Source organism: Falco biarmicus, chromosome 4 (assembly GCF_023638135.1).
Source record: "Falco biarmicus isolate bFalBia1 chromosome 4, bFalBia1.pri, whole genome shotgun sequence".
Lineage (NCBI taxonomy): Eukaryota > Metazoa > Chordata > Aves > Falconiformes > Falconidae > Falco > Falco biarmicus.
This window is the reverse complement of record NC_079291.1, coordinates 23,909,483-23,936,548: the sequence shown is the minus strand read 5'-3', so window position 1 is coordinate 23,936,548 and position 27,066 is coordinate 23,909,483. Positions and strand designations below refer to the sequence as shown.

Genomic DNA, 27,066 nt, shown 5'->3' with positions numbered 1-27,066 from the left:
TGTTGATAGATATCATCTTGATATCTGCTCTGAGTAGCACTGAAGCGAATCCAAAACCAGTCCCCAAACTGCAACAGACACCAATGTAATGCAATTAATCTCACAGGTTAGTCTCCAGATACTGACTTGCCTTTCTTTCCCAGGCTGAGAGCACAGCCAGGCACCTTACCTTATCCTCCTTAACAGAATAATCAGAGGATACAGCCATGAAGTTAAAAGCTCAGCAAACATGCCCAGTTGCTTTCTCAGACAGGGATTGTAAAAATGGTCCTTGCACAGCAGGACATGTCTTGCAGAAGACTGAACTCACAGAAATCACAGCCACAACTAACAACACCCAAACCCACCACAGCATTATGTGACACTACTACACAAAATATAGAAGAAATACTTGCCGTGATCCTTTGTCACAACTGAAAGAGGAGTCCTTCGAAGCACTGCTGGAATTCTGGAAGAAAGCAAGCAGAGCAGCAAATCAAGTACCTTCCTTGCTGATGTCAATGATCCTGCCTTTTCTCCTCATTTATTATGTCCATACTGTGCAAAACCACACCAACAATAGGATAAGAGGACCATTGCTTTATGTTTTGACTGCAAACATTGTGGTTATAGCCAGGTTATGGCCAGCTATTAATATGGACTTACTACTACCTTTTCCAGCTCACTACTGCCAGAGAAGGACTGGTTGCCTTTTGTGCTCTCCTTAATAACTGCATTAGGATTAGGAAAACATTTATGGACTTCTGAGAAGAGGGAGCTTCAATTTCTGTATAAACCTGCAAAAGTTAAGTTCCTCTCAAGTGACTTTCTTAGGACAACATTGAAAAAATATACCAAATTTATTCCAGTATTAGAGTCCTGGGAGTTTGAACAGAAACCTGAGCTGCAATAGTTTCCCTTTATGAGACCTTCACATGTGTCCTTTGTAGCTCCATTTGTTTGGTAATAATAACAGTGCATTAAAAAGTGTCAAAATGTTCTCCCCCCGAGCCTTCATAATAGATATTTTCTCCCCCCATTTTAGCTGTCTCGGAATTAAGCTCCAATGTGACAGTCACCCAAGCTCTCTGAGGAGCAGAGAGAAACAGAGACATCTAGAGGGGTCAGTATTCCTTCCTTCCAGGATGATTTTCGGAAAAACAAAGCTATTACTATACTAACGTTAAATACAACTACATAAAAATATTTACTTTACATTTAGATATATCTATACAGAAAATAAGAAGTTCAATTTCATATCATGTATCATTAACTCTGTAAGAGAAGAAGTATTCAGTTGTCTTCCCGCCCTGAATTTATACCTACTACACAGAAAAATGCACAGAAAAGCTTATTTAGATGAAGGGTAAGAGCTGGAAAGCCACTAAACCCTACCTATTTTGGCTACACACACAACAAAGGTTTCCAAACCAAATAAATGGTGTTTGAATGCAAGAGGCCTTACAACTAGAACTTTCCATACAGTGATGCTGTATATCCAAATCTGGGAACAGCTAGGACACATATAAGCATGCAAGTGGCATGTTTTCTTCCAAAATTTCTGGAAATGAGTTTTTCTGGCAACTGTGAAAGCACATCTGATGGCATAAGGTGCCCCTCCCCCTGTGGTGCTTGGTCCCAGTTCCACTAGCTCCTGTCTTAGACAACAGAAAACGAGGAAACTTAACGATGTTTTCAGCTTCTTTTTACTCAATTCTTTCTTAGGATTTTAAAGGCTGTAGGTAATACACCATGCATGCCAAAACAAGTAAATACCTAATAACTGAAATTCAAGACAAAGCTTTCAGCACGTTTTGGTTTCATAACCAGGAGGCAATTAGCAGAACATGCCTCTCTCTCTACTTCCTTAGCCCCTGTGTGTCACACAGATGTAGCCATTCCGTAGAGTACTTCCACCATTTTTTAATATGTTTTATGACTAAACCTCCCTGTAACCTGAATAATCAGTCACTTAGTGGCTTCCTCTGCTAAGAAAACACATGATGAAATCATTCTCTCTTGCCCACTGCTGTAGCATATATACTAGCATATAACCTAGTAGCACACAGCATATAAACATATGAACAACAACATAATGCAAACCACTGTCAGAAAAAAACACTTGTGAGATCTGTATTTGCTGCATGCTTGCCACGTCACCTACTGACATGCATGGTACTATAGACCATTTCCTGCTCTGTGTACAAAAAGGGATAATCCTAACAACTTCCACAATTCAACAGCTGGTGCAACTTCAAAGTTAAATTACCACTGCTGTTTGAAAAGGCATTTTATTCAAGTAGCCACCTCACCTGGTTGTCACGTTTCATTGCAAGGTCTCAAATAGCTGCAAGACTCTGCAGTTTGTCATTACAGGTACACTTTTATACAAATTCTGGACAGCTCTCAAAATCAAGAGAGCCCTACCATCTTCAGAAGATGCTTTGATTCAGACCATGAAACTTCCCATTGCCTATGTACGGTGCATCGAACAACTAAATTTTACTTAATCCGTCGTAAGGTTAAGATCACCTTGTACATTATATGTTGACTACGGTCAATGACTTGTTGGCAAATGGACTGTCAAGGACACACCTCCGTTTCTCTGCATGTTCTCCAGATCATAATCACTTCTTCCTCTCTTCCATGGCTTAATTATCTTGTATCTAGATGTATTCTTTTTTTCTTCAGTTTTCCTTTTTACTTTTTGGTTGGTTTTTTTTATCAGTTATCAATGACTACACCACTAACTTTTCTCCTCACAGTTAAAATAGTCAGCAAAATCCAACAAAGACACTATCCATGAGTTACTACAGAGGCAAAAGGGTTACTGAAAGAAGCTTCTTAAAGGTTTGAGGAAACGTTTTTTTGAGGTTTGAGGAAACATACCATTTATGCAACACACCCCTAGGATGTGTTCTCAAACACATGAATAAGCTGTTACAGCATTTCTCACAACAGGCTATCTGTAAACTGGAGCTGTATCTTATCATGCTTCTGTCTGAATTCAGGTTTAATAGTCAATTAAAACCAATCTTCAACTTCTGTAACTGCCTCTCTTTCTTATTTGTTTTTCCCCCAACATTTCTGTGCAGTATCAGGGTCATTTCACTGGTAAGAAGGGATTCTTCTGCTTCTGAACCAAACCATACACACCTACCAGCAGAATACAAGTTTCATCAGGCACTGGATTTAACAGCACAGGACAGACTATCCATAAAGGCAAATTATCTCCATCCAAGTAAAAAAACAAATCTGCTATTTTCTGCCTCCTTGCACACAGGAGGGACAATGGCAAAACATTTGGCTGATCTTCCAAGACAGCAAACGCCACCTGGCATCTCCCAGGGTGGACAATTACACAGAAAAACTTGCCAAACAAGACAGGATTTTCATTTCCTATCAATCAACAGCAGGAAAGAAGATGAAGGGGAATGAAAAATAATGGCTCAAAACAGGGTATTTAACCACAGCTGGCTAAAAATTCAGAGTTAGATGCAGCAGAACTAGCATTTGATTTGTTGCCAGTAGGACAGACCACCCTGAGATTACTCTTCATTGAGCTTCTCCCCACAATTCCTGTTCCCCTGCTTCCCCAGGACTACCTGGCAATGCAGATAGCGTAACCAGTCAGCTGAGGAAGAGTTTTGAAAACAGAAAACACCTCCCATTTACCCACTCATTCAGTTTTAAGGATTTTTTTATATCCCAAACATCAGATCAATCCCAAAACAATAACAGATAAATGTTACCCCTATGTAAAAAGTGCAAAGAGCCTTTTGGTCAGACAAACTTAGCTGCAGTTGCAGGAAAGCCAGCAGGGGGAAGCAATTGCTTCTCAAAAGACATCGGCCTCCTCTCCAGCCACAGACCGACACTAATAAGCGAATTCGTTGTATCCAAGGCACTACGTCACTGCCCTTTTCAGTGAAAACTCAAGCCGTACAACTCCTTCCTTTGACATCCTCCTTACTGCTGCTTTTACCATCTTCGGCTCCTGCATCTAGTCCACACTGCACAGCTTGCTATTCCAACTTTCTCAAAAACACAGTCCTCAGATGAGACCACCCCAGAGCCCAGCACAGCCTAGACGTGATTCAGAAGCTAAGAAACAGGCCCATATTTAATTCGACATCATTTTCACCAGGTCATAATAGTTATGAGAAGGTAAGGTTCCCAGAACAGCCTGCGGGTGATGGCAGCAGAGGAAGTGGGCGAGACAGCGATTAAAGCATAGCTTGGACAATACAGGCTTTTGAGTCCTATTTATTCACCTTCCCCTGACAGCAAAGAGGGTGAACCTGCCTGTGGATTGCCTGGTCTGCCTCACACTGCAAGCTTGTGCTGCCCCAGGCAGCAGGCTGCATCTCAGACCTTTGCAATCTCCCTCCCAGCCTCTCCACAGCTTCAGAGCAAAACCATGACATGAGGTATAGTACCAGCCACCTTGCACAGTGTGGCACTGGGGTGGCATTGAGACACACCTTCTGCACTAGTCCAGAAACAGAAGGAATAAGAAATAACCTCTCTGCTAAGCCTTCATCCCTTCGCCTATGACGACAGGCTGCCTGTCGAGGAAAGAAACAGGGACAATCAAGTGAAAAATAATGCCTGTAAAAATAAACAAATAACAAAAAAATTAAATCATATTTGTAAAAAAATCTTCTATCTCAGCAAGATTATCAGCCTCAGTCTTTGCAAGAACCAACTAAAGGAACTTGGGTTCTGGCTGTCAGGCTTACATACTCCACAGGCTAAAGTCCTCTGTAGCAGAACTTCAGAGACCAGAAAGATCACAGAAGGGGACAAAGGGTGAAGGGAGATCAGCTTTGCCCCAGATAAATTTATGCTCATTTTATCAGTACACTGATTTACTATCTTTCATATGATATCTCTGGGGGAAAAAAAATATAAAAAACTTAGTATGTAAACTGCTAGTTTCCAAAGCCAAAGTAAAAATAGACATGTGGGCTACACATGGTCTTAGAAATACCAGGTGGGGTAATGACTCACCCCTTTCAAAACTAGAATCAAAGTCAGGCTAAGGAAGCCAAACAAAAAGACATTCAGTAGCCTTTCCCAAGGCCCCGTTCCTGGCACTGAACCATGATATAAAAATATAGTATCAACTTAAAAGCGATCTCAACAGAATTTAAGAGCTACTGGTTTCAAGGACTGAGTTGTTTTAAACAGCTGAGACACCTGTACATCAACTGTATGCTCCCCTGAAGAACTGCACCTCTGAAAACTCACAGCTGCAGGGTATGACATGCACTCACGCTGCTCAGCTCTTTCTCTCCTGGGCTTCTTGGGTGGGAGCATTAGCAAGTGTCAGGATCAATGAGTAGAAACTACAACTATCTGAAATGTGAATCAACGAGTAATCTGTGACTTAACAGTATCAGGACATACTCCTAAAGAACGACATCTATCTATTTGGGAATAAATATTTAATTTGTGCCTATTTTTAATGTTGATATAAGCATCAGAAAACTTGATTAGCTATCTGTCAAAATTACATGCATTTCACACAGCTTTTAATTAGCTTATGAAATTTTATTACACACAATTGTCCACCATTCAAACAGCCACAAATAAGAATATGAATAGAGAGACTGATCAGTGGGAGACCCGAATGCATTTTAACCAAATTTGTAATGGTATTTTCATTCCCCAAGCCACGGAGAGGAATCAGAAGAAATTCTCTAACCTATTCTAAGGCACAGTGTAACATTTCTATACACTCTGTGGTACTGCAGAAAAGACAGGACAATGAACTACACTGATCGTTGGACCACGCCACCACAATAACTCCCACTGACAGAGTAGCTGCTTTTAGAAGCTGCAATGAAACACATGTTTGGATATCTTGGATGAGAACCAAAATTTGCATAATCTTTTGGCCTCTGGCTTTAGAATGATTCCTAATGCGGAAAACAAAGATTCATGCCTTGTGAATACAAATGTGTCTGTTACCGTGTATCTATTCTTGCAGTAAATATTTTTCAAAAAAAATAATTTAAAAATTCTTCTTGGGAGCTGACTCTCTGCAGAAGAAATTTACCAGTATTTCTACTGCAAACAGCTATTTGTTTGGCCATACATTTTATTTTTGTTTTGTAAGAATGAACTGTTCCCATGTAGTGCAACAGCAAGAGTCTGGACAAATGTCCCCCTCACAAGTAGCGGCGTCTGCAGAAGTTACAAATTCCAGCTTGCTGTCTCCCTGCCAAAAACTCCCCTGGCTCTTCACTGCTAGCAAAGCTGCTCCCACAGTTCTTCCCTACAGCACTTCAGCCAAGACAAGCCAGGCTCCCCCACACAAGTTTATGTGCGGCTTCGTACTCCAGCGCATCTTTATTAAGTCTGTGGGGCACATACGGACCTTCCAGCTACCACTCTGCCAGGGCAACGAGGAGCTAACCCAGGTGCAAAGATCACCTTCCTGCTCACTTCAATTCAGCAAAGCAGACCTGCTCACAGCTTGAAAGCTCATGGTACAGCTGGGTCTTCTAGCCATTCTTTTATCTTCTTCTAAAAAACTGGAATTTGTAACAGAGAGAAGGCACATAGCAGATTTTTGCTACAAAGAGCTCTTTAGGAGAGAATACTGGACGCATATAAAGTCCAATTCAAGTGAGAATGAATCACAATTGATGTTTTACTTCACATACAATTTTACAGATACACATATTCTCATTTGGAAAATCGTAATACTTCTGAAGCCTTAGTCCTACCATGTCTCAAGACTACAGGTTCACACCAAGCCTTGCGAGGCTAGCACCCAGCCCTCAGCTACACTTAAGTGCTGCTAAGTGTTTCTTGCACACCCAGACCAGGAGCACACCTCCCTGGGTAAACGAAGTCATGTCAACATTCGAATAACTGTGTTCCACTGCAAACCTATGGGGAAACTTACTACAGCCGTATTTAAGTATTACCATGTTAAGTGAGGAGTTTACCTCAACTGACTAAAATAATATATGTGCTCCAGCTCCAGTTGTAGCAAAGTTTCATAATTACTCCAGAGCTTTGAAACAGCTTCCTGGATAAGTACTACCCATGGGCAATGTTGTTCAGCACAACAGACACAGCAGAGTGCAAAGGTTTCTGCATTAATTTGCACCTACTATGTTATGAGCATCTGTGGAAGTCCTGCAGAGCACGACCCAGCAGCACCTAATGCAAAGCTCCTGTATGTCTGTGCTCTACCGCCTCACTCTGTAAAAAGATACAGCAATGTCCACAGCAGAAAGAAAAAACGTAGTGTCAGAGGGAAAGACTTCAGAAGTAATCTCCCAAGTTTCTCGCTGACCTAGTTAAGATGCCAAGAGATCAAAACTGAAGCAAACTTTCACCACAAATTTAGCACCCCATTAACTAACAGAAAATTCTGTGCACGTAATTCTTGGACAGAAGGTGGCAGAATCACATCTGCCAGCCTTCAGTTGAAACAAGAAGCCTCATTTATTTCTTCTTAATATGTTAATCTTACAAATAAAGTATGATTCCAGTCCACAGGGGCATGAGAAAGGCCTCTAAAATGTAAGAAAATGCACTTCTGACTTCCTGAGAAAGAAAGTGTTATCCGTGCCTCTGAACTATCCCAAACGTTAGAATTAATCTAATAAAATTTTGGATATTCAAGCCAAATTATCTTTGTTGATGTTTACATAGCTTTCCTATAAAGCAGTAAGGGCTGACATTAGAAATACTCCATTAATAGTCATGTTGCTAGGAGAAAGCAAGAAAGCTTTTCTTTACTGGACCAGATGTCATGGAGCAAGGTGCAAAGGAGAGAGAAGAGAGAAGAAATCCCAGAGCCAAAAAAGGGTCAGGCTGGTTAAAGCAGTCTCCTTCAATTCAGTTAATAAATCAAAAGGAGAAGCGTGCCACAAATTTAGAAGGAAGAAACGGCAGGAAGACAAGAGACACACCTCCCCTCAGCACCACCCCGCCAGGATGTGTGCTGCAGTCACGGGTCACAGAACTGGAGCTGCAGACCCTCACCCGAGCAATGGCTGCGCCTAGCCCCACTGCCCGGAGACAGCACTTAAAATTCCCCCAGCCCTGCAGCTTTACACCTCCTCTTTTCCCAATGGGAATAGGTGTTCCTACCACTGTGTTTCAGTTGGAAACATTCTTCTATATCCCAGTGACCCCCCGGCCCCTCACCGATGCCACCCTTTGCACCTGGGGTATACTGGTCCATAGAAAATAACTACCAAAAGTTTCAGGAAAGTTGATAATGGTCAAATAATAACCAATGCAAAAGATACAGGACAACAGGCAGAGCTGAAAAAGCACTGCTTGCCATTAAGGCTGCAAAACAGCTGTGCATGAACCTCCGCATGTACAGCAAACACCCAAAAACATATGACCTGGGCTTGTGTAATAAGCAACCAGCACAAACAGAACCCTCTGAAGTATTCAGATACAACAAAGCTCAAACCTTCCAACAATAGAAAATGATCTGCAATTATTTGCCTCACAATGTATCTCATTATTTTGCTTCACATTTGTTACGCTAGAAGCAGCTGTCAAAATCAATTATTCACATGCAGATAACTAAGAAGTTTGCCCTTTTCTGACTTTTTTATTTTAGTTAATTTGTCCAGTTAAGGAAGAGTGAAATGAAGGGAGAAATAAACTTGTCACCAGACATTTTAGCTGATGTCAATATAAAATACACTCTAGCAACTTAGAAATAGGTATAATTTTACTGGAACAGTGTGGATAATAGCACGGATCCAACCACAGAGATGGCCTCGCTTGTACAAAAATACTTACTGACACCCCAAGTAAACAAACTATACCTGCTAATACAAATGCAACCTCTGTGATGGTCTCCTGCTTTTATGGGTAGTCAAGAATCAGAACTCTTCACACCCTGCACTGAGCAGCACCAGCAGAAGCCTGCAGCACTAAACCACCGATGACAGTGCAAAACAAATGCAACACACACAAGACCAACACTGTGAAATAGATGCTCACCTATCATGATAGAGAGCTGTTCTTGAATTGAACAGCAGGTTAGTGAAGACCACAGGCATCTTGCAAGTCCCTCCCTCTGCCCCTTTTCAGATGTTAACTTCATCTTTACAGCAGTGAATAACATACCTGCAACACAGTTGCCTACTAACAGATACTTAACTATAGGCATCTCCCATGATTTATTTAAAAATGAAAGAAACTTGACATCTCTGATAAAAGGCAACTGCAAAGAACTTCAAGAAATCTCTTCTTCACCTTACTTCTTTCACAGAAATTGTGCTGAAACTCGAAGTGTAAGTGCTATCAGCATTGAAATGTGCAATACTTCCCATTTGCAAAAATTTCTACATCACTTAGAAGACTGGGTTCTACTGCACTTCAATAAATGTATTTAATACTACTTGTACCAGTAGTACTACAGTAGCAATTCTAAAGGGTTGCAAAGGGGCATTTAATCCGTTTTGTAAACAACATGGCACAGTAACTTGAGCAAATAAAGGCTAAAAGATCAACTGCATATTGACCACACTACAAGAATATTCTTTCTGCTGAAAAAAATCTCTTGCATTTCTGAACTCCTCTGAATACAATCAGTCTATGAAGTTCTAAATATTTCTCTTCGCTTCTTCCCTGCTTGATTCAGAAATAAGGATCACAGAGTTCAGTTCATTGTTCCTGGATAAACTCAGGAGGGGACACACACTAATTATCCTAAACAAAGGATTAATCACACAGTATAGAAACTAAAGCACGTGCTTTGAAAACAGCTAGCAATGAATGCTTTGTGAAGATGCAATAAAAATAAGCAGCCACAAACAGGAAAATAAATCAGGCCAAGTTAAGGAAAAAAAAAAAAAGAAATAAAATGGAATTACTTACAGTTCTGGTTACATGATTTTTGACAGCCTCAGAGTTATTAGCCTACAAAAGGAGAAAAGTTAACAAAAGTTACTTTTGTTTTCCAGATAGTTTAACTACATTCTAAGAAATCCCCTCCTCGTATATACACACAACAATCAAAATAAATAATTCAGATGTACATATACATTCTACAGCGTTAATAACCAAACTATCAAACAGATTCAGAAAACAAACTGCTATTACACTATCATCCTGCATATCCAGGTCTTGTAAAGCAGCATTCAGCTACTCAGGGTGCTTACTCCAAGTTACAATATACACGGGGATGTATGCTGTTAACCATCTACCATTCCCTTTTGCATTTTTTCCCCAATCTCTCATGTTACGCTTTTTCATGAAAACAGACAATTATGTGGGTATTGACAAAATGAACTGCCTAGGACTTTCTTTAAGAACTGTGTAAAATCTCTGTTCAAGGCTTTAAAACATGCTAAATTGTATGTGTGGAGGCTTAAAATAAACCCTGTAAAAGAAATGAGTCAATCCATTACTATAAAAAGCTAACATGAATAACCAGAAGCACAACCTTCTATCAGTACATGCTTTATTGATGACCACAATCAGTGTGAAATCAAGGTAAAATAATGGGAAAGAACAGTGGTGAAACTAGTAAAAATATAAAAGCCCTCAAAATGTTTGCTTAAGACTTCAACAAAGTTAAAATTTGGCATTTCACAAGAGAAGATACCCTGAATTAAGTATTTTACTATTTGGAATTATAATGGGAGAATAACAGAAATATGTCACCTTGAAAAGCACTCAAAATGAGAAAACTAAGTCACACTAGAACAAAGTCAGTGCTGTAGGTTAGGAAAGACCACAACAAACTCCTGCTCCACAAGTCTGCAAAGAACCCTTTCTGCAAAGAGCAATACCTAGCATCCAACTGCATAAAACCACTGCTTCAAAAGACAATTTCAAATTCTGTGCAGAAATCAACAAGGTTTTGCTCAGAAGAAATTAAAGCTAAATTGTAGCAAGGTACATTGCTGCTGTAGGAACAGTGTTATCATTACAGCTGACAGCCCATCTGCATCTGTACCCTGCCGAATGCAAAATCATTTCACAGTCTGGAAGATCTTGCCTGCAAATTCTATAGAGAAAAAGAATCACTGAAATATACCCGCCACTGAAATATAGACACCTTTGGAACAAAACATAACAGCTGTTAAAACAGCACTCTGCAATACTTTCCAAGAGTTTAGGATGAGACGTGCAAACCTTATGCAAATCAAACTTAATATTTATCTTGTACATTTAAAACAAACTAAAAGGGGCAGAAAAGTAACACATAAAAATGCACAGTGAAACATGTTTTGTCTCTTCATAATTTTCACTGGCACACTACCACATGCAGACTGACAGGTAAGAGAGTAACTCGTATTGAGCCTTACTTCTTCAGAAAGCACATTCAAAGGAGGGAAAAAATCGCAGGAAACTGCTTTCTGATTGTGGGGACCAGACCATCTTCAAATGGCACAGTCACTAATACAAAACCCCAGCTCTCCCTGTTGAATTGCTTTGCTGAGCACAGCTGGATTCTCCTGCAACTTCAACACTGTGCAGTAACTCACAACTTGGAAAGTGTTAAAAAATAACAACTTTCAAAAAAAAAAAAAAGCTAAAGCAGCACGTACACACACAGGAACAGTGTTTGCCCAAACCAAGAATACCAGCCTCTGCCCAAGACAGGTTATGGGCACCCCAAGACACTCACATGGCCACACAACTTCTCCACCTTGCAGACACCTGCAGTGGTACAACTGCAAACATGAGCCCAAAGCCTGCTGTGGGAAAGACACTTTGAACTAGAGATGCAGCTTTATAACTGTCAGCTTTTTTTGGTAGGTTACTGAGATTCAGATACACTCGAGTAGCACATCTCAAGTCAAAACCCAGTTACAGATTCTCAGAGTGCACATTACAGTAGCAACACCTTGCTTAATTCAATGAGCACCCCCCAGATTTAATAGGGCATACATCCTGCACAAACCATAAGCCTTACAACAGGAGTTAACTGTGAGCCAATCTCACAAGAAAAGGTTTTGAGGTTGTTTTATTTTTTGTTTAATAACTTGACTCTGCTTGTCAGCTATCAAATCTCCACAGTGCTAAACATACAAACCTGTCAGTCAGAAGAACTAATATATAAACTCATGCTATTAATTCAACCCAGAAACCCTAAATTGACTGAAACTTCCAAGTTCTCAGCAGATTAAAGATGATATAGAAGACAAACACCTGTATCGTTATAACCTTAGTTACTACTATTTCATGTCTTAAGATGCTCATGGCTACTTAGCAGGAATACACAAATCTGTAGACAAAAAGGCAAAATACAATTTTTTGATTCCCTTGGAGGTTGCCGCACAGAAAGACTTTGCGGGCTCCACAAACACAGCTCTTGGGAAAACATGCCACCTGTCTTGCTCTTCCCCAGAAAGTTCATGCGCAAGCTGAGCTCAGCACCTACCCTTCCAGAACAACTAAGCAGCCTGTATGTGTTACTGCATATAGAACAGAGACATAAATGAGGTTTACACCTAATGGCTGCCAGTTCAAAAGGATTTTTTCCATGTATTTCTCAGTTTAGCACTGGACTGGTGTAGTCTGAAAGTTTTTGAGCATAACTAATAGATAGAACAAGAAGCAAGAATATCCTCTTTCCTCATTCTTTGTTAGTGTTTTGAACTTGCTCTTTGGCTTGTCCAGCCCCTACTTGAAATGCCTTATATTCTCTCACTCAGCTGGAAGCAATAGCTCTCTCCCTCCACCTTACTACAGAGAGGGAACACAGAGTGCTAGAAGCAGCGGGCTTGACATAACTATCTCAACTGGCAGGATGACTCTGTGCCCTTTTTCTTCTGATTTAATGGGAAGAGTGCTTAAATGAGTTGTGGTGACAAAACCATCCCAGGTAAATACAAGTCTTTGTGTAACATGTGTATGTGTGTGTGCACACACACACGTATATACACATACACACAGTAAGCAGATGCCAGCATCTAATCCCTTTCTTTCAAAACTGGGCCACCTAAGGATGTACACTCAAGTCTCTGCACGCTCCCTGCATGGCTTTAAAATGGTTGTCCCCAAGCCAAATACTGCTACTCTTGCTGCTTATTCATCAACTCTAGGAAGAAAATTACAAATAAAATTCTTCAGCTGCTAACTAATGTGGTACGCTCATTTAAGATATGGAAGATCCAGCTTCAAGTCTCTGGACACAAATGAAGGGGGGCTTTGAAAGTATATTCTAATATCCAAGCTAAAGATCTTAACCAAGACTATCAGCCACATTAAGACAGAAGAGCTACATCTCAAATTTCTAAAGGGTTTAGCGAAAGCTTGACATTTCTTCTTGGAACATCATCATTACTTTCTACTTTAGCATGGGGTGACCACTCTAAGATACAGCTGTGCCAGTCAAATCTTACTTTAAGTCCCGAAAGAGAAAAAGAAAAAGAGATGGCAAAGGAACCAGGATGACCTAAGTCTATGGGACATTCAGGAGAAAAAAAGTAAAGCAAACCAAAAAATGTTAACCAGGACAGCAAAACTGATCTTGCCAACTCCATAACAGAACTGTCCTCCCTCCCTCCTTCTACAGCGACATCAAACCCCCTCGCTTCGTGCCCACTGTTTCCACTTCCCAACTTCTCTCCCTCTCCTCTCTGCCAGCTGGAAGACACATTGCCATAGGCAAAGGACCTGCTACCTCATACGGAAAACACCACTGCACATTACAATATCCCACCACATGTCATTTTTGGGGTGTTTTTTCCCAATACTACCTGTAAAAGCATAAGAAATGCTACTATTCTCCAGGGGGAAGCTGTCACCTGTATTACTAGAATCACTTTCCCAGTGTAAAACTCAAAATCAGAGAGAAGAGGAGATTAGATGCCTCTCACATCTCATTAGCCCCATGTGCAGCCATTATACTTTGACCCAATATAACGTACTGAACGCTGTGATGAAAGTATATTGCAGCTAACGTGTTACTTGTGCACCTCACCAATCACAGCATTTCAAGAATATCAAACACAGCAAAACATTCTCTGCCCCCCCATAAAGCCAGTTCAAAGGATATTAGATCCACATGGTTAGAAATAAAAAACATTTTGCTATGGCTTAAGGAAAAAATCATTCCAAAAAAATTGTACTACCTCCCCCTCCTGCCATCACAGGACAAAACTATGCAGATTCCTGCCAACAGTCCCCTAAAAAATCCTCTCTGAACTAAAACTAAAGCCATTAAAGCAAAAGATAAAATTGCAGTTACTTAAAAAAAAAGAAAAGGTTATGTTCCTTTTAGTAAGCACAAAAGGAATACACATCAGCCCTTAAATGAATGCGAAAGGAAATGCACTACTCCCTCCCTTCAATAAAGACAGCTTCTCCACCTCTGTTAACATTTTGCTAATTAGTAGGGCTACCTTGCCCTGAAAGCTTCTCATTTGGGTTCCACTTTAAAGAACCTAAAACCCAACAAACTCCAGCTTCCCTCCCTTCCTCCCCCACATCTACCAGGTAATGCTGTGACATTTCTGCAAGAAACAGACCTGAGCTTCAACCTCTCTCGCTCCAGCATTTAATGACATTCAGCAAGAAGAAGCAAAAGCAAGTTCACACATAACACTCCTATTGAACACGCCTTGATACTCAGGTGCAAGTACTAAATTCTTGAAGCAATGTGAAAAACATTACCCTACAGCAAATTAAACCAGCATGATTGCTGAAATGACAGTGAGCTAAAACGGGATGCTATGTGATTAGCTTCTGACTGAAGATTAGTTTCCACTATTATATGTCAGACAAAACATCAGAACTTAGAACCTAAGGAATGGTATTTGCTTCACAGTTCTGCCAGAAAAGAGGCGTCCACATGGATAACTGTGCTTATGACAATGAATACTGGCTATAAGAAAAGCCAATTAAATTAACACTAAAGGATTTGAAAGGATTTGTCTTTTCCTTTTGAAAGGTGCCAGTCCTCCACAACACTGTGATACCTTGTGCTACAGTTCTGTGGTTTGTGTTTTGTTGGGGTTTTTTTTAATATTTGGCTGGAAAACACTACAGAGATGCGACTGGTACTGTCTTTTCCTTTTACACATTCTTCCATTGAGAAAGCCTTTTCAAAGACTAACTAAAAGCACATTCAGAAGGGACACAAGATCTGTCACTCTCAAGATAAGCTATGAACGAATGGAAAATACATGCATAAAAGCAGAAAAAACCTACCCTGAAGTGTGTATGTCCCTTTTCCAGTGTGAGCTGTCAAGCAGAATCTATGTAAGCCCATTTCCTTAGTAAAGTCAAACATATACAAGAAGTGTCCATGCAAAGTAAAAACTAAGGATACCAAGGAGCCTGAAACACGGGTAACTTCCCTTTAGCTAAAAGAAAGCTGGGACGGCCGAAGGCAGCGTGAGACATCTTGCAAGGACGTCCTGTCACTGGGCTTAGCTGTTGTATAGCAAATCGTGTCCTGCTGCTGAAAAGCAGGCATTTCTGCCTGTGACAGTGCCGCGCTCGGGGAGAGGTTGGGAGAACATAAACCAACAGGCAGGCAAAGCTGGCTGCGGAGCTCCCAAACCACTCCCTCCCATGGATCCCCCGCTGCCGCAGAACGGTTTTGTTCCAAGAAAGCCTGATTTTCATTTCATTTGGGATGAATGTCAGGGACTGAACACTGCATTATAACAAAACTTCATATTTAAGCTTCTACAAAATTGTTTAGTTCTCTAATATTCCTAGAAACAACATGAGCCCTCTCTCCTGGAAAATACAATGACTAGCTATTGAATTTGGCATATGCTGCGCTGCTTAATTCAGGATCACCACATTCCATTAATTTGGGGGAGTGGGGTATCCACACTCACACTGTTTGATTATCTTGTCCCTTTTACAGCTAAGTTGGGGACATTCATGAACAAGGCACTGACTGCTTCAAAATCATGTTCCCGAACCCCTACTCTGCAGACCTGTGAGGTCCATAGCTTACTCTAGTAAGCACTTGGAACATAAAAACAAAAAACAAACCCCACAGAAATGCATTATATAGGGGCCCACATCAACCCCCTTCTGGGGATCGGCAAATCTGAAAAAGGTTGAAAAATTAACCATGTCAAGTGTTTCAATTCAGGCTGCAGCTCACAGGTTTTGTCAAGAAGGTGTCTTGTGCTTCTGCAATCGAGGGCACTAGCGGAACGCGGCACTAAAATCAAGAAGCCAAGAAAAAGAGGAATCATGAAGCTGGGAAAAGAGAAAGGAAGGGAAAAGCATAGATCAAAATTTATTAGAGCAAAACTGAAGAGGAAAAAAGTGCTAGCTTAAAAAAGTTTCAAGCCACCTTTGCTTCCCCATCATTCAGGAAAGCTGTATGAACCAGATGTGGAGAAGCATCATCCCCATAAAGGTTTTTCCAAAGCCCACAGACTTCTTCACATAGAGACACAGGCACTATGGTTCTGGATGGCGACAAAGCAGGAACTGAACCAGCAGACACAAACCTCCACTGGATCCCGCCCGGCTTTGCAAACAACACGGGGCCCAGCCCAGCCCCACTGACTTTCCCTCCCCACCAGGTGCAGGCATGCTGGCCGGGCAGCGCGGCCTGGCACCGCCGCTCTGCTAGGACTGAGGGAAGGAGGCGGGAAAGATCCTAGCAATGCTCTAGGATCCCAGGGAGGTCTGGTTGGCTTTCTGTACCCTTCACCTCCACCAAATCGTGCTTGCTACGTTTGCTATATGCACATCTCACAGGTCCTGTGAGCTAAAGTTTGGATGCAGCATATGGGGGGAAAAGTAAGTCCCCATAAATAATGGAACTGGGCCTTTCCCTAGTTTTCCATAAGATTTACATTCTTTGAATAAGGAAGGAAAAACCCAGAAATTAATTGGCCATTAGTCAGGGAAATTTTATTACAAATCAAACCCACTTGCTGCAGTTTTCCAGCAAAGCTTTTACCGATCTAAGCCGGATAGCCAACATGGCAGCAGGCAGAGCAGAACCACTGTGGCCTGGCAGCTCCCAGCTCCCCACGGCCACCGCCCAAGGGCACTTGGAGGTCACACCTGATTAACCCAAGTTAACAATCCTACATCTTCTAGGACTGACGCCCCACTTAAAAATGAAACTGGAGAATGCAATCCGTCACCCGCACGCTCAGGCCTTTCCCAGCAGCACAAACGGCCTCAGATTTCTCAGAAAATCTCATGCGGGCTCACACTAAAAACAGGCTGGCTGTGCTCCCTGGGAACAACAGGCGGCCTCACATTTTTTTCTGGGAAGATGCGTTTAAAAAATAAATGAATGCATAAAAAAATAAATGAATGCAGCAAGGATAAAAACGCATGTTGTTGTATCCACTGATCTTTCTCAGCCAAAGCTGCTGGGGAGGACTGCAGTCACCGGGCACTATAGAGAGGGGGGAAAAAAAAAAAAAAAAAAAGGAAGGGGAGAGTTTTTGCTTAAAAGGACTAATTTTTTTTCAAATGCTGATACAGTACTGAATTTTCTTAAGGTTTTCTGTTCTCTTCCTCTCTTCCCCCATATACACCTGTTTTTTTTTTCTTTGTACCATAATACATTTTCACAAAAATTCACTTTTAGTTTCTTTTGAGAAAATGCTGTAGGCATGAAGGTATGTGTTAACTACCAGAGAAACAAGGAGATACGCAATAAGGATGAGACCACTGAGACTCCACCACTTGCTTCTTCAGCAATTTTTTCAAGGTATTCTCCCACTCCTTTAAAAAAAAAAAATAACAAAAAACATAAACATCCCAAAAAAACCTACCTACACAAAAAACACCCTTTTCTTGCACAGCCAGTTTTATTCTGTTCACCTCCTCTTTTGAGACAGGCCAGAGCACAGTCTGACGCACTGTTCAAAATCAGGTTTTGCATTTTTTAGGAGGGGCCTGACTGTGAAAGTCTGATTTTTCTCTTCACAAGCAGAAAAGAGGCTTGCATACTTAAGGAAAACAGAGTTAAGCAAACCAAAAAAAACAGAACCACTGCCACCCCCCTTCCCAGTTTCTACCAAAATAATTAAACTTCCATCCAACACTTGGCAAAACAGCTAAACAAAATTCAGTTTGAAGTGATGTTACAATAAAGCATAAGTAGCTGGGTAAGTCTGCACTTAATCTTTCTGCATTAGAGATATATAATCTTTATAAATATTATAAAGAGTTTATATTTTACATATATATTACATACATATAATCTTTATAACAACTGGTTGTGAAATGTGGTATTTAGATGACAACACTATAGATATGCAGAATTCCTTAGTAACTAGCTGGGGAAAAAAAAAAAAAAAAGAGGGGAAAAAAGGGGGGGGGGGGGGGGGAGCAGAAGAAGAAGGGTTATAAAGGTTAAATCCAAAATTTCCCTGGTAAAGATCACTACTTAACTGTGCCTTAAAACTGACAAGTCATGCAGTGAGAAGGGCCATTCAACTGATGGAGTAATTTTAAGATAAGAATCCATGTATGCTAAGAGGTTTGGGCCTTCATGCCACATTTCATTACCACAAGACACTTGGTGGGATACATGTGCAAGCCTCTGAGGAATTAATTTCCTTTATTCTTTTTCAAAAATACAAGATCATGAAGGATGGGGAAAAAAAAAAATCAGTGGAGACAAACTTACTGCCTTCTTGAAGCATCTTAAACCACCCTAGAATACTTCCTAGCATCTAAACACAAACTCAAAAATACCGTCCTTCCATTGGCTTTCCCTGTATTTTATCTTTTTAAAGTAATAGATGAAATGAAGTGTGTTTGGAACTTTAAGGTTAGGGAGCTTTAAACCTCCTTTTCTTTTTGCAGTGCTAGAAAAAAAGACTTGTTTAAGAAAAATGTATGTACTTGTTAGTAAATTTTTCCTTAATTAAAAATGTTGTTTAAAAAAAAAGTAATTGAAAAACTTTCAAAAAAAAGATCCAACAATTCCAGAAAAGGCTGTTTAAACAGACTTGGCATCTTTGATTTTTACGAAATTTTAGGAGAACTGTTACATAAGCTAAGTCAGCTCTTTAGATTAAAAAAAAAAACCCAAACCCAAAAAACAACAAAAAAAACCCCAACCAACAGTGACCATAGCACTTTTTCACCCTTTTTATTTCTTTTTTAAAAACTTTGGGTCACGCTGTACACCTCTGCAATGAAAGTCCATTGCCACTACTAACCCACTGCCTATTCGTGAAATAAAACAAAGTGCACCGGAATAGGTCACCTTTGTTCAACATTTGACTTGAATTAACAGAGCTGGACTAACAACATCCCCCTTTCCCCGACCAGAGGAATGTGCATGACAACATAAAGTAAGCAGTATTAGAACACTTCACAGCAGCTGGTTTATATAGCACCTGAAACGCCAAACAGCTGCATTGCATTGATCTGTGAAGATCCTGATGTCATTACACAGCTCCAATATACACAGCTCATCAGAAATGGGAAGAAAAGGCCTCTTTGGAAACAGACATCCAAGCTGAAAATAATCAATAAAAACCACATTCTGAAGAAAAAGAGCATCTGTGAGTTTCGTCAGGCTTCAACAGTCTTCAGCAAACATGCCACTGAGAGTTTAACTATAGTTCTTGCTGTAAGCCACATTAAGGAGAGCAACCATTACATTGGCTAAATATATGTAGCACTAATTTAGAGCAGGCATATGCATCGTTTATTCACATCAGAACTGGAAGGCTGGAATTCCTTGGCTGGAATGAATGGGGATAAATCCATAGTTCAGCAGCAAATTGCAATGCAACGAAGTTTTGATTAATTGGAACAGAGTACTGCCGTCCTTATTATTTAAAGATCCCAACTACTCGTTCTTGATCTTCTCAGTATTTTACACTCAAAATGACTGTAAAAGAAACTGTTTACAGCTAATACGGTCATAGGTTATCCTTCTTCAGAACAAGATAACTCTTCATTAAACAGCTAAAATTTATTTGGGCACAAGGCAGACTCCCAATCTGAAAGTGTAACCACATTTCACAGCAAAAGCAAAAAAAAAAGCTCAGCCTCACTCTCAATAATAAGAACATATTACACAGTATGTAGTGAAAGTATTTCACCTACAGCTTTCCCTGCAATAAATTTAAATTAAAATCTACCCTTTCTTCTGCCTAAAACTAGTAAATGTTTTATTCAGGGACTGAGTATATCTCTGGCTACGTCCCTGCTAGTGAACTAAAACAGGTTAGACCACTTCTGCCAGCCACACTGCCCAGATCACCCGCATTGCCCCATGTTCACAGTTCACATAAACCAAGTTCAACCCGAATTATTAACGGCAATGACTGGTACCATATCCCACAGGTTGCTGTATGCTTAAAATTGTTGCTGAATGACAAATTTTCCATGTCAGAATCCATATGCAGGTTGCATGCACAACACACAAGAAACAGCAACCACAGTTGCCAGTCTGCATCTAATACTGTGAGCTGCAGATGTAAGGAAGGGTTTATTTTCTATTTATGATTTTAGCAGTAATGCCATAGAGGATCCTCAGACTCTGACGTGATTTAATTCATAAAATTACTGGGTCAAAATTAGGAGAGACCTCCCACAAGTTGATATTCACATTCCTCCTAATAACGTGAACCACAGATTTAGGATTCCAGCCTTTCTTTTAAAGGACAATGATTAAGAAAAGCATGAACCAACACATCCAAAGCACTTTTTGACTTCTGTGGTTCATATTAGGCAAGTAGCATTACCTGCATTTTTCCAGCAGGGAATCAAGACACAGAAATATGCAAAGTGTCTTGGCCAATTGTTGTCGCAAGGCAGGAGCGAGATGCAGGATGCCCAGTTGCCAGTAGCTGCATCACATATGTAAATACATAGGGCTCTCAGCTGACACTTGGGCATCAGCTGTTGCCTGATTAGTTCTAGTAACAGCACTAGCACGTGGTAGCGCTGGTTCAATAAATAGCTGTTGCATCCCATCCTCCAGGCATTATTCATATTACCCTTAGAGCTGAAATAACCAAACTCAGTCATGCCAGCCAGAAAAGCCTTATCATTTTCCTATCATGAGGAAGCATGGGTTAGCTTCCTCTCTTCCCCCAGCAACAAAAAACAACAGGCCCCAACCAAATAGTCTGCTATCCATATTTCCAAACTGAAATAAGACATCCGTATGTTGAAACAATTAATGTCTTCTTTTGTTATTTAAAACACACAAACAAAAGCAGATAAGGTAACACAGACAACAGCACATGGTTGTGGCATCACAGGCAGGTCATCCTGTCCCGTTTAAGGAGAATCCAAACCGGCAGAAAACATTTCACCCAGTTAATCTTTAGCCTTGAAAAATGCTCAATAAAACAACCAGACTCCTGCATGGGACAGGACACTAACAAGCTTCAAGAACAGACCCTTGATTTGCCAGGCCCTCACAGGGGAAAGGTGATGGCACAGTACTGAAATAACAAAAGATTATTGGAGGCTACAGGAATAACTTAATCTATAACCTAATAAAACCTGATGGATATCAGTAGTGCCAAAATCACTTACCAGTTCGTAGTTGCTTGGAAGAAAGCAGGGTGTCACCACCTGGAATAAAACACAATAATAAAATAAGAGAAAAAAAGATACTTCCTTTGGAGCTGACCCAATCCCATTGACTGAGCTCCCTCAAATACTCCAAAATCCAGGCAGAGGCAAATGGGCACCAACCAGACCAGGTGCAGAATCCGAGTGTCCTCAGCTGCATTACTTTCTCTCAGCCCCCTGAACAGTTTGCATTAGCTCAGTGCTAACTCGGTGCCTTGCACACATGCTGTCATCAGTGGAGCCAGCTGAAGAGTAATGCCTTCCCTCAGGTCACATATGCAGGGAAATGTGGAGGGCTTTCTTCCCTCCTCCAGCCTTTGCAGCCTTCTCATATCAACTCAGTTTTAGTTAATAAATAAGTATTCTGCTTTTCATGTACTCTAGGACTTCAGCAGTTCCTAACACCTTATTTCTTGTTCTGGCTTTTTTAATGGGTGTAGGCTGAGCAGAGAAAGCAGAACAGATACTCCGTGGACTCACATAATTTCAGAGGCTTGGCTTCACGTTAAAACGCTTCCTATGGAGAACATGTTCTGGATGCATCACACCAAAAAAAAAAAACAAAACCAACCAACAAAAACCACTCTTGTTTGACTATTCAAAACTAAAACACAAGAAAGCCAAGGAAAGCATGACTAACTCAGATTACCCGACGATCTAGGGAAAAGCAAGAGTTAGCTGCAGGCACCCTCGGACCTCACACAGCCAAGTCAAAAGACTGTGGTTCATCAATTTACACCACTCAGCTGAGCCCCAGTAAGTCATCATACACGCTCACTTTAACAAGCACTTTGAGGCTAACCCCAGTGAAAACTCCTTTCATTTAACGCGTTCACCTTCACAATTACAGCTCTCCAGGATGGACTCGCCTCTCAGCCAACAGAGCAGAGCCAGGAACTCAGCAGCAACACCTGGACTACAAAGGTGTTCTCTCTCTGGTCCCACTGGTGAGCTGTCCCACCAGCTCTCAAGCCATGGCTCAGAGTGTGTTACCGAGTAGGAGGGGCCTGATGCATCACTTATAAGCGTTAGAGTAATAAAAAGAAGATGCCATCCATGCAACAGAGCAAGCTGAAAGAACAAAAAGAAACCTCAGTCCTGCAGGCAGCCCAAAGAGACAGACCCGATTACACCAGGACAGCCTGCTCTGGTCTTACCTCCGAGGAACAGCTCTTAACCACCAGCACGGAAGGGATGGCATTTGCCTTCATAATTGCTTGTGAAAGGCATGTAACTGATTCTCAACACTTCTTAAAACACAAAGGACTTATTAAAAAAGTAAATAAAAGTAGCAGCACTTTGATTTTCCACTCCCAGCCTCCCCATGATCTCCACACTATCCCTGAGAAACACAGGACAGAGAGGAGCTGTGGAGGTTGGTCTGCTGCACCCTTGGGCTCCTCAGCAGGATTAGCAAGTCCAGGGTCTTAATACGCCACATTTCTGCAGCTCGTTTCATGACTGCCTCTCGTGATTCACTAGCCTACCCAACCAAACATCCGTACTAAACACATGGAAGATGTTAACTAAGCTGTCATGATAGCACTCCCGCTGCTGAAAGCGAAGACATCTGCCTCTGTGAGCCCTCGCCCAACACAGCATGTAAAACTTCAGATGCCACCTTCAATTACAACCACCAATTCTCCTTTCAAGCCAAAGTGGCAAACCACCAGGCAGAGCAGTTTGGAGCACTAAAATCCAGCTTTTGCTAGTGTTCTCATTAGCAATGCGTAAGGTTAAAATAGATAAAAACTGAAATTTCAACTATTACTTTCCTTTCTCTGCCTACACTAGGAAGAAAAAGAATTAACGGAAACCCCAAAGGAGCTTGCAGGCTGGCTGGGTAGTGCAGTGGAAAAGCAGAGATGAACTGATATTACATGCTCACATAATTAATAATCAGAAACACTATAAAATAATTGTCATCACTGGAGCACATCAATATCACCTCTTCTCTCTCCATTCCCTCCACTATTAAAAATCCTCGAGGAATCAAGCATCTCCTTTCCCCTTGGCTAACGAAAACACAACCCTGCTGTAACCTCCTCAATAATTACAGCTGACTCACTGCCTAAGAAATAAGAAAAGTCCTCTTTATTCTGACACAAGAGCACTAGGGACATCCACGGGAAAAGAACTTCAGCAAAGAATTACGGATTTTTTTGGCAGATCTGTGGCATTTTGTTCAGTCAACTCACACACGCTCAGGGCTGTAAGATGATGAGAGCTAATGTTAACGGTTAGCACTTCCTTGGTTTTTTTCTTCTCTGAGCTTCACTCTGCCTACAACAGCTATACGGAGCAACCTGACTTTACAGATAGGCTCCATCTTGCCCTGGTTGTGGGTCTTTCACACTTTCTTTTTACAAAGATCAACACTGGTGTTAGATGGTGCTGTTCTAGGACTACCAAAAAAGTTACATAAGACCCCTTCTGGTATGAACTGCAATCCCTGGTGACCACTTATTGCTGTGTTGAACCGTCACTGAACCGCAGAGCACTGTAAATGCATAACACAGCCAAAGATCTGGGTGCACTGCTACTGTTTTTGAGCTACAAAACTCAATGCAAGACACACTGAATCATCCAAGGTGCATTGACTTTTTTTTTCACTGACTCCATATACACAAATAGCGTATTTCTTCCCAAATGAAGGAAAACAGTCAAGGTCTCTATGTCTCCTAATTTCAGGTCTCACAAGCAGTTGCAGCAAATTCTTCCACTGTTAATCTAGACGCAGGTTAAAAGCAAAAGAGCTGACGTGTTCACAGATAACAGAGGTTGTCACAAGGTCTAGGCAACCTCAGCTGAGGATATGAGTGGCTCCAACTCTTTTTTTCCTGGTTTGCAAAGGTCTGAGACATACTAAAAAAATAAAAATCAGCATTTAGAAAAGAAGTATAGAGCTGGAAAGCAAGACCGCAGGGCTTCAATCCAGTATCAATACAGAGACAAAATGGACTATAAACATCTCATTCATCAGTTGAAGAAGTTATGCATATTGTGTACCAACCACGCTAAACAATAAATGTCAGGACTTTTCTGATTCTCCAAATAAGCTGCAGCTGATCTTAAAAAAAAACCAAAAAAACAAATGATCAACAACAACAAAAAACCCAACCCAAACCAAAAAAAATATGAACACAAAACCAAAACCGACATTTGTAATCACCTAGTTTGTCAGCTTTTCTTTATTCTTTTAAGAAATACACTGGATATGCAATAGTGTAGTACTTCAGAGTTCCATACAACCAAGGTGCATTTAGCTTTCGTACTCCTGCAAATTCATGTATTAACAACCAGTATCAGAATATGGACATGTCTTGCCTGATTTTCAAAACCAGTTACATTTTCAGCACCTGACTCATGCACATACATGCATATAGACGTATTAGGCTACCCACAAATAACCAAGCAAATACTGGAAAGACAAACTACCTGTTCTTGTATACACAGTTAATACAGAAACACTTTCCTGGTGGGATACTTCCTGAATAGAGCCTTAGTTTGGAAAACTCCCGTATTGATGGAAAAAAAATTTAAATAATTACTTTGATGAAGAATTCTGTCTCCAATGAATCTGCAGGTAGTTTTCCTTCATACTACTGTAACACCAGCCACACCAGTTAATGAGTAACCAACCAACTCCAGATAAATGTTAACTCAAACAAGACAAAATGTCAACAAATTTCAGGATATCTGGCACTAAGGAAATAAAATGTGTCCCCGCCTGCTGTAACAGACACGACAGTGCCCCTCACTGCTGCACAACAGGTCATTTTCTGGCATATCCCGTACTTATATTTCAAGGCTTTTTTTCACTCCTAGGTGCATCTTTCATTTTTACCTTCCTTCCTTTTTATTTTCTTTTTGCAAGAAGTAGGTTATCATTCAGAGGAAGAACCATCTTCAAAGAACGAGCCAGTTATTCCCAAAGGTGCATTTCAAAGTCCAAATATCGAACGCTATCATATCGCTTTTGCAAAAGCAATTTAACAGTTTGGCTATACTGAATTACTTTCTTCCAAGGAACAGTTTTATCAAGTAAGAAACGCTGGCATGCATGCCACAGGTTACGTGTAACACAAAGGATGTGCAAGGGGAGGATTCTTCATCAAATATATACATGACCTGCTAAAAAACAGTTTGTTCTAGTTCACTAATTATCATGTTACAAAATTGATGAGAAAGGGGAAAGAGAGCAGCAAGATGAATCCACTGATACCCTCCAAATCATGTGCAGTTACAGTGATGTTAGGAGACCTTGTGACTGTTGCATAAATGACTGTCAGAAGCCCAAATGGTAAGCTCATGGAAATACTTAATATGTGTCTTTACATACACATTTTTCTTTCCCCAGGTTTTTTTTGGTTGGTTGGTTTGCTTTTAAACACACACACCTATTTATTTAAAACTACAGCTTTGGAGTTAAGCCCTGAAAACGTAAGAAATTTCTCTGCTTAATTTTCTTCTTTTGACATGCCTGTCAGTGATCATCCCCTTCTTGATAGGACAAGGGGGAATGGTTTTAAACTGAAAGAGGGCAGATTTAGATTACATATTAGGAAGTGAGGATGGCGAGGCGCTGGCACAGGTTGCCCAGAGCAGCTGCAGGTGCCCCATCCCTGGCAGTGTCCAAGGACAGGCTGGACGGGGCTGGTGGGAGGTGTCCCTGCCTGTGGCAGGGGGTTGGAACTGGATGATCTTTAAGGTCCCTTCCAATCCAAACCATTCTATGATTCTATGATCTTCCAACCCACCCCACAAAATGCTCAAATCATAAATCCCCTTACTCACTAAGGAAACAAACTAAAGGACATTAAGTGCAGCATCTCTTAAAGTAACTCTGTGCTTTCAAAGATACAACTTGTAAGATGACTAAATAAAAAAAAATGTAAATCCAAATTCTAGAATAAAAAGGGACATTATTGGGATATTAACTTGGGATTAAAAAGTTACACAACTTCTATTTAATAATAATAATAAAAATAATAATAATTTAAAAACAACCAAAAGCACCACCACCACATCTCTAGTTGTGTGATCTAACTCAGTATCTAACTCAAGACTTTTGTCCTGGAGATTAAGCAAAGCACCCTGAGCATTTCATGCTAGAGAGAATAGCTATAAAGCGTGCCCCAAACCCACTGTATTTTCCTCTTCAAATTAAGCATGTTTTGACACATTGAAAACAGCAGCCTTAAAGGAAGATCTACCAAACACAGCAGAAAATGAACGAGCACTTTGCAGTCACTACAATGTTTTAATTAACAAGATATAACTGTGTTCCCACAAAGAAAACAAAGGGGGGGAAAAAAGTAATAGATACAAACCAGCACTGTGATTCAGTGCACCTATACACCATTTCCACTTCACTTCAGAACAACAAATTCTTTTGCCCTAGGGAAACAACCCTCCTACTTGACTAATGTAAAGCAGTTCTGAAGTTAAGTTTCTAAGAAACAAAAAGATTGCATTGTAAATTGCAAAGACAACTACACCTGAAAAACTGTTCATGGGCTTCGTTCATGTTTATCAATAAAATGCAAAGATTTATTCACATATAATGCTGTCATAGAGTGTGCA

General features: G+C 40.7%; 1 protein-coding gene across 13 annotated transcripts in view; it reads right to left on the bottom strand.

The window, feature by feature from the left end:
• The window catches only part of TNS3 (tensin 3), a 281,293-nt gene that overhangs the window by 115,342 nt on the left and 138,885 nt on the right, over positions 1-27,066 (bottom strand). For 12 of the 13 annotated variants that reach the window (XM_056338690.1, XM_056338693.1, XM_056338703.1 and 9 more), the window contains 3 exons: positions 21,442-21,480; positions 9,853-9,894; positions 396-448 (listed from right to left, as the gene is read on the bottom strand). In XM_056338690.1, coding sequence (XP_056194665.1) covers positions 396-448; positions 9,853-9,894; positions 21,442-21,480 — 134 coding nt within the window. Of the gene's footprint in view, positions 1-395; positions 449-9,852; positions 9,895-21,441; positions 21,481-25,031; positions 25,579-27,066 lie in introns of those variants that run through there. The other variant, XM_056338701.1, reaches the window with a different exon arrangement.